The following is a 13,873-nucleotide window of genomic DNA, read 5'->3' as shown; positions in this document are numbered from 1 at the left end:
TTTTCATTCTCTTGATACCTACACTTAATTAATGTTCATTATTAGATGTTTATTTCACTTTATTCTCCTTTGGGAATCTTGTAATTTATTCTTCCTTTATAAGACAATGTCTTGTTCTTTTGCATCTAAGTTCAATTAATTATCCTCTCATGTATGCTTTTATTTCTATCTGTGTTCCTGGTTTTTGAATTTCTAAATCAAGGTTATTTATTATGTTCTTCTGTGCTTCTTGGAGTATAATTATTTCCAATTGAACTGGTTGTCTCCTAGATTTTATTGGTTCATTGCTGTCTTCCATAAAAAAGTTATCCGGCCATGTGTATTGAATCCATTTTTAATTGTTTTCATTGGCTCTATGTGTATCACTTAAACGTGTGTGTATGTGTGGGGGGGTACTTAGGTGATTTCCATGATCTGCCACACAGTGAAGCTCTGTTCATTCCATAGCAATATGTCTAGTTGCTGTTGTGAATTTTTCTTTGTTTTAGAAAGAAAAAGCAAACTGTATTTTTCTAATTTACTTGATTCTCTTTTTTTCCAACCCCCAAATGTTTCCCTTTTTTTTTCTTTTTCTTTTTTTTTTATTTAGTAAATATGAATTTTCAAAGTACAGTTTATGGATTACAATGGCTCCCCTCCCCCATAATTTCCCTCCCACTCGCACCCCTCCCATCTCCCGCTCCCTCTCCCATTCCATTCACATCAAGATTCATTTTCAATTATCTATATACAGAATATCGATTTAGTATATATTAAGTAAAGATATCATCAGTTTGCACCCACACAGAAACACAAAGTGTAAAATACTGTTTCAGTACTAGTTATAGCATTACTTCACATTGGACAACACATTAAGGACAGATCCCACATGAGAAGTAAGTACACAGTGACTCCTGTTGTTGACTTAACAATTTGACACTCTTGTTTATGGCATCAGTAATCTCCCTAGGCTCTAGTCACGAGTTGCCAAGGCTATGGAAGCCTTTTGAGTTCGCCGACTTCAATCTTATTCTGACAGGGTCATAGTCAAAGTGGAAGTTCTCTCCTCCCTTCAGAGAAAGGTACCTCCTTCTTTGATGGCCCCGTTCTTCCCACTGGGATCTCACTCACAGGGATATTTCATTTAGGTCTTCTTTTTTCTTTTCTTTTTTTTTTTTTTTCCAGAGTGTCTTGGCTTTCCATGCCTAAAATACTCTCATGGGCTCTTCAGCCATATCGAGTGCCTTAAGGGCTGATTCTGAGGCCAGAGTGCTATTTAGCACATCTGCCATTCTATGAGTCTACTGTGTATCCTGCTTCCCATGATGGATTGTTCTCTCCCTTTTTGATTCTATCAGTTAGTATTAGCAGACACTAGTCTTGTTTGTGTGATCCCTTTGACTCTTAGACCTATCTGTGTGATCAATTGTGAACTGAAATTCATCAGTTAGACTAGTGAGATTGCATTGGTACATGCCACCTTGATGGGATTGAATTGGAATCCCCTGGCACGTTTCTAACTCCACCATTTGGGGCAAGTCCAATTGAGCATGTCCCAAATTGCACATCTCCTCCCTCTCTTATTCCCACTGTTATATTTAACAGGGATCACTTTTCAGTTAAAATTTAAACACCTAAGAATAATTGTGTGTTAATCACAGAGTTCAACCAATAGTACTAGAACAAAACAAAGAGAAAATACTAAAATGGATAAAATATTACATTGTACATCAACAGTCAGGACAAGAGCTGATCAAGTCACTGTTTCTCATAGTATCCATTTCATTTCAACAGGTTTCCCCTTTGGTGCTCAGTTAGTTGTCACTGATCAGGGAGAACATATGATATTTGTCCCTTTGGGACTTGCTTAATTCACTCAGCATAATGTTTTCCAGATTCCTCCATCTTGTTGCAAATGACTGGATTTCATTGTTTTTGACTGCTGTATAGTATTCTATAGAGTACCTGTCCCATAATTTCTTTATCCAGTCTACTGTTGATGGGCATTTGCGTTGGTTCCAGGTCTTAGCTATTGTGAGTTGAGCCACAGCACTGGCCCCGAGAGTGTTAAAATTAACAAGAATCACTGTGCACTAACTTTCCATGCAGGACATCTGCCCTTAATGAGTTGCAACACATTTTTTTCCTACAAAGATAAAAGTTTTGAATTCTGTCTCTTCAACTCACACATATTTTAAGTCTTTCTACATCTAATCTGTAATATATCTACATACCTTTCTGAGTATAATTTATTTCCAGGTAGAATTAATCTTTCTGACAGTGTTTTAGAAAACTGGAATTGGTTGCTAGATAATTATTCTTGGATCAACAGTTTTTAGCTTTGTTTCGGCAGAATTCAGGGTAAAGGCAAAGTGTGGTTGTTGGGATTTGTTTTATCATTTATTTATTAATTTTGATTGTTGAAATCGGGCTATGTCCTAACTCTTTTTCCAGGATATGACTTACATATAGTTTATATCTTTTAATCCAGGATAGCTTTTGTGGGGAAATACCGACAGTCTGGTTTCTAGACTGCTGCCATTTCCTTAAGCTACCCAGAAGTCTGTTGTATTAATATATGATAGATTTTATCAGCAAAGATATCTGGGACTGCAGTTTTATTTATATAAAGGCTCATTCATTTTCTTGATTACATACATTGTTGTTCAGAATTACTTGAGGAGCTCTGATATTTTGTGCATTTCAAGGAAATTTTCCAGTTAACCTATTTTGGTGAATTTATTGACACAGCTTTCCTCATAACATTCGACTTAACATTTCTGGTGTGCTTAGGATCTTAAAAGGTGTTGATTATTTCATAGTTCATAGTGATGACTTTATCGTCTTATATACTTTTTTTTTTTTAAAGATTTTACTTATTTATTTGAGAGGTAGAGTTAATGCCAGAGAGAGGGAGAAACTGAGAGAAAGGTCTTCCATTTGCCAATTCACTCCTGAAATGGGCGCAATGGCCAGAGCTCAGCTGATCCTAAGTCAGGAGCCAGGAGCTTCTTCAAGGTCTCCCACGCGGGTGCAAGCACCCAAGTACTTGGGCCATCTTCTACTTATTTCTCAGGCACTAAACAGAGAGATGGATCAGAAGAGGAGCATCTGGGGCATGAATTGGTGCCCATATGGGTGCCAGTGCCACACACGAAGGGTTAGTCCACTATGCCACAATGCCAGCCCCTCAACTTATCTTCTTAATCATTTTAGTTAGCTTTATTAATTTTGTTGATCTATTCAAAGTCAACTTTGGATATTTATGTTTTAATGTGTCCATTCTTTATTGAATCTATGTCATTCTTATTTTTATTTCTCTTTTGTTATTACTTTGTACTAATTTCTATTCATTCATAAGTTTTCTTCTTTTTAGAGAAGCTTAGTTCCTGGATTTGTAAACTGTCTTTTTGAAGCTATAAACACTTAACGCTACAACATTTCCTTCAATCACTCCTTCCTTTGTATTTCACCTATGTAGTAGTATGTATTTTATTAAAAATCAGTCAAAAATATTTTCTAATTTTCCTGGTGATTTCTGAAAATGTTCACTTATTATTTACTTGAAATGCAAAGTGACAGAGAATTCTGCTAGTTCACTCTCCAAATACCACAAAAACAAAAGCTGAGCCAGGCTGAATCAGGAGTCAGGAATTCTATCCAGGTAGATAAATAACAGGTGGTGACAGGATCATCCCAGGTACATGAGCCATTATCCTTTACCTTCCTAGGAACATTAGCAAGAATCTGAATTGGAAGCAGAATAGCTGGTACCCCAACCAGTACTGTGATATGGGGTGCAGTGATCCCAAGCTGTAGCTTAACCTGATGCACCTAAACATCCAACATGTGAATTTGTCTCTGAACAATATATTATTTAATATAAGTCGTTTCCTAGCTCATGAAGAGAATGTCACATGTAGGTGAGAATCTCTTTAATCCTTCAAGAGACATCTAAGCAGTGAGGGACAGACATAGGGAATCCAACCATAATACTACTCACATCAAAAGACATGCTGCAGATGGGCTCACAAAACTCATTCCACATACACAAAGAGCACCAGCAGAAACCAGTAGAACATTAGTGACACAAATTAACCCTTAGAATAAAATAACACCTCTATAGCTCTGGAAAAAATGAACCATAAGCTATAAGAGCAGACCAAGACCCACATGTTAAAGCTAAATAGGACACACACACACATACACACAAAAACTATTTGAGAACTAGTTTTACAGTTAACTCTCATATTGCAACTCATTAAGGGCAGATGTCCTACATGGGAAGTTAGTGCACAGTGATTCTTGTTAATTTTAACACTCTTGGGGCCAGTGCTGTGGCTCAGCATGTTAACACCCTGGCCTGAAACACTGGCATCCCATATGGGCTTCAGTTCTAGTCCCAGCTGCTCCTCTTCAGATCCAGCTCTCTGCTATGGCCTGGTAAAGCAGTAGAAGATGGCCCAAGTACTTGGGCCCCTGCACCCACATGGGAGACTGGGAAGAAGCTCTTGGCTTCTGGCTTTGGATCGGTGCAATTCTGGCCATTACACCCAATTGGGGAGTGAACCATCAGATGGAAGACCTCTCTATCTCTGCCTCTCTTGTCTCTGTGTAACTTTGACTTTCAAATAAATAAATAAATAAATATTTAAAAAAAAAAAACTTCTATGTACGATGTCAGTGATAATCCAAGGCTCTTGACATGAGCTGCCTAGGCTATGGAAGCCTTCTGAATCTGCAAACTCTGTCAATATTTAGACAAGGCCATAAGAAAAGTGCAAGTTCTCTCCTCCGTTTAGAGAAAAGTACAACCTTCTTTGATGGCCACTTCTTTCTGCTGGGGTCTCATTCACAAAGATACTTCATGAAGAATATTTTATGCCACAGTGTCTTGAAATGCTAGAGCATTTCAAGCAGACCAGGAAGCCTTAAGGACTGATTCTGAGGTCAGAGTGTTAATTAAAGTGATTGTAATTCTATGAGTCTGCTGTGTGGACTTCTTCCCGTGTTGGAACATTGTCCCCAGGAAGAGGAGGGGTGGGAATGTGGATGGGAGGCAGGTATGGTGGAAAGAATAACCATATTGTTAAAGTATTTTTGAAATTTGTATTCCTTAAAAATAAATTTAAAAAAGAATTGAACAAATTAAGATCATGATTCCCTTAGTACAAAAAACTTTCTCCATACCAGCCTACCAAGAAACAAGAAAATTTTAATTTGAATTAGAAAAGATAATTAACTAAACCTGAAACTAATTTAAATGGATGCTCAAATTTTCTGGCATGGATTTTAAGGCAGCCTTTATAAAAATGTTTCACCAATCAAGTTATCTGAAATCACATATGTATACCATGTACACAATGATTACAATTCTAGGGTGGCTATATAAATATCAGAGCAAATAAAATATAAAACAAATATTTGATAAAGATGAAAAGGGACATTTATAATGATAAAAAATGTGGCATATCAGGAAAGTACTCATTTTAAACCTATGTGCACTTAACAAAACAGACAAAAATGGAAGAACTGAAAGGAGAAAACATATGCCATAATTACCACTGAAGTCTTTTTTTTTTCTTTATTTGACAGGTAGAGTTATAGACAGTAAGAGAGAGAGACAAAGAGAAAGGTCTTCCTTCCTTTGGTTCACTCCCCAAATGGCTGCCACAGCTGGTGCTATGCCAATCTGAAGCCGGGAGCCAGGTGCTTCCTCCTGGTCTCCCATACATGAGCAGAGGACCAACACTTGGGCCATCCTCCACTGCTTTCCCAGGCCACAGCAGAGAGCAGAACTGGAAGAGGAGCAACCAGGACTAGAACCTGGCACCCATATGGAATGCTGGTGTCGCAGGCGGAGGATTAACCAACTGAGCCACGGTGCCGGCTCTTTTTTTTTTTTTTTAAATACTTATTTTTATTTATTTTTTGAAAGGCAGAGTTAGACAGTGTGAGAGAGAGAGACAGAAAGAAAGGTCTTCCTTCTGTTGGGTCACTCCCCAAATGGCTGCTGTGGCCAGCGCGCTGCGCCGATTCAAAGCCAGGAGCCAGGTGCTTCCTCCTCGTCTCCCATGCAGAGCTACACAGAGAGAGGAGAGGCAGAGATAAAGAGAGAGGTCTTCTATCTGATGGTTCACTCCCTAGTTGGCCACAATAGCCAGAACTGTGCTGATCCGAAGCCAGGAGCCAGGAATTCTTCTGGGCCTCCCGCATGGGTGCAGGGGCCCAAGGACTTGGGCCATCTTCTATTGCTATTCCAGGCCATAGCAGAGAGCTGGATGGGAAGTGGAGCTGCTGGGTCTTGAAGTGGTGCCCATATGGGATGCCGGCGCTTTTGGCTAGGGCATTAACCCACTAAGCCACAACGCCAGCTCCAGCCTCTGAAGCCTTCAATGTGTCACTTTTATCAACATATAGACAACTAAATAGAATATCACATTATTGATAGAAAACAAAAAGTGCTGTATATGAACCAGAACTAACACACTATGTAGAGTATTTTATACAACTACAAGATAACATAAATTCTTCTGAAGTGCATATTCCTCCAAATAGGTCATATGGTATGTCCAAGATAAGATAGCATAAATTTAAGATCTAAATAATGTATAGCCTCATCTATTGCCTATGTTTAAATAATATGGAAAAGGAGTTAAGCAACATAATTATTCTAGATGAATATTTCAAAATGACTTTGAGGACTGATTAGGATGTTGCCCAGCTCTCTATTTTCATTTCCATTCGGAAAGTAATTTAATCTGTACCCAACATAATTCACAGATACTCAAGTTCTAACTTTAAAATGTAAATGTTATTAGAGTATGAATTATATTTTATGTATTTATTTGTATTTTATTTATTATATAGTTCATTAATTTATATATATTTATATTATATCATTATTGATATTATTACTTCTTAATAATAATAAATGGCGTGAATTGAGATAATTTAATATAAAGTTATCTGCTGAGCATTATGCAGACTACTAGAGTGACTGCTATACTTTGCAGCCTGTCTTTTGATCAGATTTATATTTGCATAACTTTAGCCTACTCAGACAAATGCTTCCTTTATGAAAGACAAATTTTTTTCCAAAGGCAAGCAAGCATTGACCCCTTCAAAGCTACATTGATGCCAACCTCAAATTCTGTATATTCCAGTAATAATGTGGCAGTGACAGCCAGGAAAACCAAATGAACTGCTACCACACATGAGTATGTTGCCAATGAGTATATTGCCAATGAGTGAGAACAGTTATATCATTTGGGAGACAAACAGTACGTTGACCAAGAATCCCACTGAAATAACAAGTAACAGCAAAGAAGGAGATATAGATATAAAATAAAGTTGGGAGGAAAGAGAAACTTATTTTAACCAGGATTTTAATTTAGAGATTGTTTATTGGATCAAAGTAGATTATGGTATGCACTGGACCTACTTGTGAAACCCCATTACTAAATTATTATTGGATGGAGACCATTGGACAGGCTTTACACATACACAAGGTTAACTATAGACAGAAAAGTGTCAGCAATGACAATGCAAACACACATTCACAATCTAGATAAACAACGCATACAAAAAATAGCATAGTCATGCAGAATAGATTACTTTTAAACTAAATTATAAGCTACTAGAAAATGATGTAACTAAACCAGGTATATCCCCTCCTATTGAAAATTCTGCTACTATTTAACAATATTTTTTGTATAATCTCTTTCATGCAATATTGAAGTAAAAAGTATGGTTCTAAAGGGGTAGGAAAGGAAGAATAGGTTTGGAAGCAAAGGCATTGTGCAGGACTCTTTTTTATAATATTGAAAAATAATGTTATTTTTGTAAAGGAATTTTATTCACCTGGTTTATATTTAACATATAATGTATCAGTTATTTTATATATGATCCAAAATCATGACAGAGATCCTGACACTTTATCCCATTGATACTAAATTTTTAGGAAGGGCAGGACTTATTCTAGCAGAACTATGAGTTTTAAAGCAATTCCAGAAACACCTAAAAAGGAATTGTATCTTTTATCCCTTCATGTACTGCACAAGTCTTCTAGTATTTCTGCCTGATATTACTGTTATTACTGTATAAGCTCAAACTACTTATAATAAAACTTTAGACAAAGCTAAATTAGGAAATATTATACCAAATATCCAATTCTTAAATTGTCCAGGCCATGAAAGTCAAGGAAAGACTGAGAAACTGTTGCCAACTGGGGAAGACTAAAGAGGTATGGCAATGACTTGCAATGTGTATAGCAATGTGGATCCTGAAACACAAACAAAGATATCGCAATATGAATGGATGGGGGCCCATGTGGCATAGTGCCAGCACCCCATAAGGGCACCAGTTCGAGTGCCAGCTGCTCCACTTCTGATCCAGCTCTCTGCTATGGCCTGGGAAAGCAGTAGAGGATGGTTCAAGTGCTTGGGCCCCTGCACCCACATGGGAGATGTGGAAGAAGCTCCTAGTTCTTGATTTCAGATTGGCTCAGCTCTTTCTGTTGCAGCCATCTGGGGAATGAACCGCTGAATGGAAGTTTTCTTTCTCTGCCTCTACTTCTCTGTAAATCTGCCTTTCAAATAATAAATAAATAAATCTAAAATTAATAAGAATGGATGGTGAAATGAAGCCTGATTTAATGAAGAGTGTTGCACAAAGTTAATTCCTTTGGTTTGATAAATATACTATGCTAATACTATGCTAAGGAATGATATTAATATTGGAGTATTAGTGATGAGTGTATGGGAATTTTCTCCAGTATTTGGCAACTTTCTGATTTAAAATTGTTGCAAAATAAGAAACAAACAAACAAAAAGAATACAAATACAGTCTTCCATTTCACTGGACACTTTTCTAAATTCTTTTTATATGTTAATTTCATAAGAACATATACTGTTTTTGTTGTTGTCGTGTTTTTTTTTTTTTTTGTTTTTTTTTTTTTTTTTTTTTTTTGGACAGGCAGAGTGGACAGTGAGAGAGAGAGGAGAGAAAGGTCTTCCTTTGCCGTTGGTTCACCCTCCAATGGCCGCTGCGGCCGGCACGCTGCGGCCGGCGCACCACACTGATCCGATGGCAGGAGCCAGGTGTTTCTCCTGGTCTCCCATGCGGATGCAGGGCCCAAGCACTTGGGCCATCCTCCACTGCACTTCCTGGCCACAGCAGAGAGCTGGCCTGGAAGAGGGGCAACCGGGACAGAATCCGGAGCCCCCACTAGGACTAGAACCCGGTGTGCTGGCGCCGCAAGGTGGAGGATTAGCCTACTGAGCCGTGGCACCGGTCCCATATACTGTTTTATATATAAAAGAATGGAGAATTGATTATATATTGGATACTATTCTGATCACAAAGGATAAAGCAGTATATAAGGAAACAAGGTTCTTATTGTTACATTCTAGATCAAGCAGCAGTAGGATATGCAAGACAAGCAATTATTAAAGAGAAGTGATGAGTGGGATGTTGGGTTTAATATTTAATATGCCAATTTGGACGGTTATGTTGCACATGGGTTGCCAGGTTCACCTCCTGGCTCCAGCTCCTGACTCTAGCTTCCTGCTAATGCAGACTCTGAGAGACAGAAATAGTGACTCAAGTGGTTGAGGACTGTCATCCATGTGGGAGATCTGGATCAAGTTCCCAAATCCTAAGTTTCCCTGTTACTCCCTGACAATAGTGGGCATTTGGGGAATGAACCTGCAGCTGAGAACTCACTCTCCTTCCTTCTCTCTTTCTCTCTCTTTGACTCTTAAATAAATTTTTTTAATAAAAGAGCTTTCTAAAATTTCTGTAGTTAAAAATCTTAACAACAACAAAAAAAAACACTAGTGAGGTCATCTCTGACAGTGATGAGTCCAGGTAAATAAATAAATATGAGTTAAGGGAAATTTAAGAAGTCATTGGTGTGACACTACTTTAGACTGGGTGGTAAGAGAAGCATTTTTAAGACAACAAATGGAGGACAAGCCATTCTTGCTATTAATTTCAGAATTCAAGATGGAAACTTTAAATTAGGCGCAACCTGCACCTATCTAAATAGCTGAGAGACAATTGTGATCTGTGTACCACAAAAGAGAAGATGAGGGATGCAAGATGAGTTCAGAGATGTAGTCAACTTGCTTAGAGGCTCTGTTCCGTGAAGCTGTAACATCTAGATTTGGAAAGATTGGGGTCTTGATGATGCCTGCAAGAGCAATTCAGTAGAGTGATGTGGATTAGGAATGAACTAATATGAGCAGAGAAGTATAAGGATGTTAGGATGCCCCACTTATGAATTTTGTTAAAGAAGCTGATAGAAAAATGGGGACTGTATTGAAGATTTTGTATAAAAATAATGTCTTATTTTGATTTTGCTTCTGAATTATGCTTTCAGAATTGAGTAAACTCAGAATAACATATCATAAAAATGATGAAAAAGAATTCCACGTGTTGCAGAACTGCCACTGGTATGATTAAACAGAACAACCCAATTCATCAGAAGAATGAAAGATTTCTAGAAGTAAGTTTTAAGACAATAAACACCTAGTAATGCCTGTTGTATGTACATTGAGTTGACCAAAAGAAAAACATTGTATTTTATATATTACAATTGCATACTGAAACTATCCTCCAGGTTAATTATACTTAATTTTTAAATTGACTGAAACATTGTGCTCAGCACTCTCTATAAATATTTTAGATATTTTCTATATAACAAATTAAAGTATTATGTAATGAAAAGCACTTTTTTCTAATATTTCAATCCTGCAGATGAGCTTACAAAATAATTTTATACAAAGAAACACACATGAGAAGAATATTCAGAATACAAGACAAACATAAGGATGAGGGAAATGAGCTGAACAATAAGATGGAAACATTTTGTTCTTTCATCAAGATTCTATTTTATTTTAACTCATTTTGAAATTATCACCTGATGAAATGAATCAGATAATTTTAAAAATCTTTCTTCTTATTCTGATCACAGAAAATAGTTAAAGCAATGTGTCTAGCATCTTGAAACTTCACAGTAACGTGAACCAGATCCAAATTATAGACACCAAATCTGAGTGAAACCATAATAAAAGTAATATTTAGACTATGAACTATCCCTGGAAAACCACATTTGTCATTGGAATAGTGGCAGCAATTTACACATATATGTGAATCAGGACATCTTCCTACATGCATTATCTAAAATACACAGAGTATTTTTAGTATTATAATATGTAAACACTCATCTTTTCACTATTACTCAATAAGACGGGTTATCACATCTTTTCAGTATTATTCAATAAGATGAATTATCACATGATTTAAATGACAGTAATACTTCAAGGGTTATGCAAGAGAGCTCCACATGCCGGCTAGAAAGGGTATTCATCAGACATTTTGAGAAGGAAACAGTTGAACAATTTGTTAACAGAAATGTCTCATGCTAACCCCATTAGATAGCCACTTAGAACATGAACTAATCACTATATGTAAGGCTTGAGGATGAAATGGAGAAATTGGCTACTAGAAAAAAAAATATTTCTTTCTCTTCAGGAAGTTGAAGATGAATGAGATTAGCATAATAGGTATAAGTAGAAAAGTAGAATACATGTCATTCACACCTTATTTTCTTGAATTTTTAATAGTTCAATTACTATCAAAATCATGGTGACAAAACTATATTTGAATTCCATATGACAAATAGATATATTCAACCTTACTGAGACATTACACAACAGATGGTAACATCACCTGGTATCACATAAGTATGTACAATGATTATGTATCAAGTAAAAAGAAAAAAAAGTAAAGAAAAAAGGAAACTAAATTCTTGAAAAAGATAATTTCATTCAAGAGAAATAACTTTCAACAGTCAAAGAAGGGTTAGTATTTGTGAATAGATTTAAAAAAAAAAAAAGAAAAAAAAGAAACTCCTGGAACTATGACCAAACATGAGTGTGATGAAACAAAAAAGTATGATTTTTTTCCTACCACATAGTATTTAGGATAGTTAAATGAGAGTCTAGTTTGGGGGGAGGATTGCAGGAATCTGGGTGTGTATAGGCATCTCCTTCCACTGAAGCCCTCAACTGGAAAAGGAGAAGCCAAACAAAGCAAACCCCATAAAACCTCTAAAGATTTATCTCATGATTGAGAAACAACAAATTAACTAGATTACTCATAAAATGAGCCAATGATAGGAGCACCTCTGGTGGGTCACACCCACACTGAAATCATATAAAAGGGCCTCTGCAGGGAGAACTCTCCAGACTCAAGTCACCTACACTCCTCCTCCTTCTCCACCAAGGACAACCTCAACAACCAACACCATGTGTGGCTACTACGGAAACTACTATGGTGCCCGTGGCTATGGATGCTGTGGCTACGGAGGCCTGGGCTATGGCTATGGAGGCCTGGGCTGTGGCCTTGGCTCCTACTATGGCTGTGGCTACCGCAGACTGGGCTGTGGCTATGGCTGTGGCTATGGCTATGGTTCACGCTCTCTCTGTGGCTGTGGCTATGGCTATGGCTCTGGCTATGGCTCTGGCTTTGGCTACTACTACTGAGGATGCCAACGAAGACCCCGGTGCTTGACACCTGTGACATTAACACACTCCAATTCTCAACCGCATCTCAGTTCATCTCATATCACCAATATCTGATTTGATCTTGCTGAAGATCCAGCACCCATTGCATCTTATCACAGCAACTTCCCTTTCTTGATTTAACTCCTGTAAATTAAGAGAATTTGAAACTCATCCTGTGAAGTCCTGTATGGTCAGTCATCATGATGATTCCATTATAGACCTTGCATTTTGTTTTTCATGCAGTAGATTTTTCTGTTTTTCCAATAAACTTATTTAACCTGATATAACCATCTTGATTTTCTTGTATTTATTATTCAGAATGTTTCATTTTAGCTTTTTCCCATGTTTATATAAAAGGAGACACTCGCCTCCTTAGAGTACCTCTTCATTTATTATTTCTACTTGTGTGGCTCCTTTAAATCCTTGGTTTGTGACAATCAGAAGGTAGCAATCTTTGCATCCCTCAGTTTTCTACTCTGCTTAAGCAGTGATGACATATGTTACATTGGGTAATTGTTAAACCAAAAAGTACCGTTTGTAAATTTAGGTAGGAATCTCCTGGTAACATTATTTATTATAAGAGCTTCTACATTGAAACCTTCACTTGCATGAAATTCTCTGAAGACTTGGATGTCCATGAATGGTGCCTACTTCTAGGCTTTGGGTTGTGTGTGTTTAAAAAATAAGTGTTTCTTACATATGTCCAATACAAGTGTTTAAGTTCAGTCTACTTCCACTTTTATATGTCCTAATCTGGTTCGATATTTACTCTTAAAGGTTAACAGAATTTCTTTGGTGTAGTAGTTTAATCCTCTGAATGCAGCACTAACATCCCATATGGTCTATGGTTCTAGTCCTGGCTGCTTTTCTTCCCATCCTACTCTCTGCTATGACCTGAGAAAGCACTAGCAGAAGGGCTAAGAGCTTGGACCTCTGCACCTGTGCAGGATACCCAGAAGAAGCTCCTGGCTTTGGACCAGCCAGCTCCAGCCTTTGCAGCTACTTGGGGAGTAAACCAGTGGATGGAAACCTTTTTCTCTGTCTTTCCCTCTCACTATCTTTATGCTATCTCTCAAATGAATAAATAAAATCTTTTTAAAAAGTTAACTGTATTTCTATCACCAATTATATACACTAAAATTTAGAGCAACTTGATACCATTCTATATTCTTGTCTTGAATTTGTTTTACCTCTGTGATTTGTGTTTTCACAGTTTATAACTGTAATCTTTTTATTTTTCTGTTTATTTTCTCTAGCTAAGGTCCACAAGTTTGGCAATTACGTTTTCCTTATATATTTCCAAACTGTACGTTAGACCAGCG

At 37.2% G+C, this 13,873-nt stretch overlaps 1 protein-coding gene across 1 annotated transcript; it reads left to right on the top strand.

Moving 5' to 3' along the window:
• The first annotated feature begins 12,191 nt into the window (after nt 1-12,191).
• Nucleotides 12,192-12,838, top strand: LOC138849428 (keratin-associated protein 6-1-like). The gene has a single exon (XM_070073079.1). The coding sequence runs from the start codon at nt 12,294-12,296 to the stop codon at nt 12,528-12,530; it is 237 nt and encodes a 78-aa protein (XP_069929180.1). The 5' UTR covers nt 12,192-12,293; the 3' UTR covers nt 12,531-12,838.
• The last annotated feature ends 1,035 nt before the right edge of the window (nt 12,839-13,873 follow it).

This window comes from Oryctolagus cuniculus, chromosome 4 (assembly GCF_964237555.1).
Source record: "Oryctolagus cuniculus chromosome 4, mOryCun1.1, whole genome shotgun sequence".
NCBI lineage: Eukaryota > Metazoa > Chordata > Mammalia > Lagomorpha > Leporidae > Oryctolagus > Oryctolagus cuniculus.
Note: the sequence above shows the minus strand (reverse complement) of the source record. Positions and strands in the feature narration are given on the sequence as shown.

What these genes read in the sequence shown, in the direction of transcription:
- LOC138849428 (XM_070073079.1), top strand. Translation starts at nt 12,294, where the DNA reads ATGTGTGGCTACTACGGAAACTACTATGGTGCCCGTGGCTATGGATGC.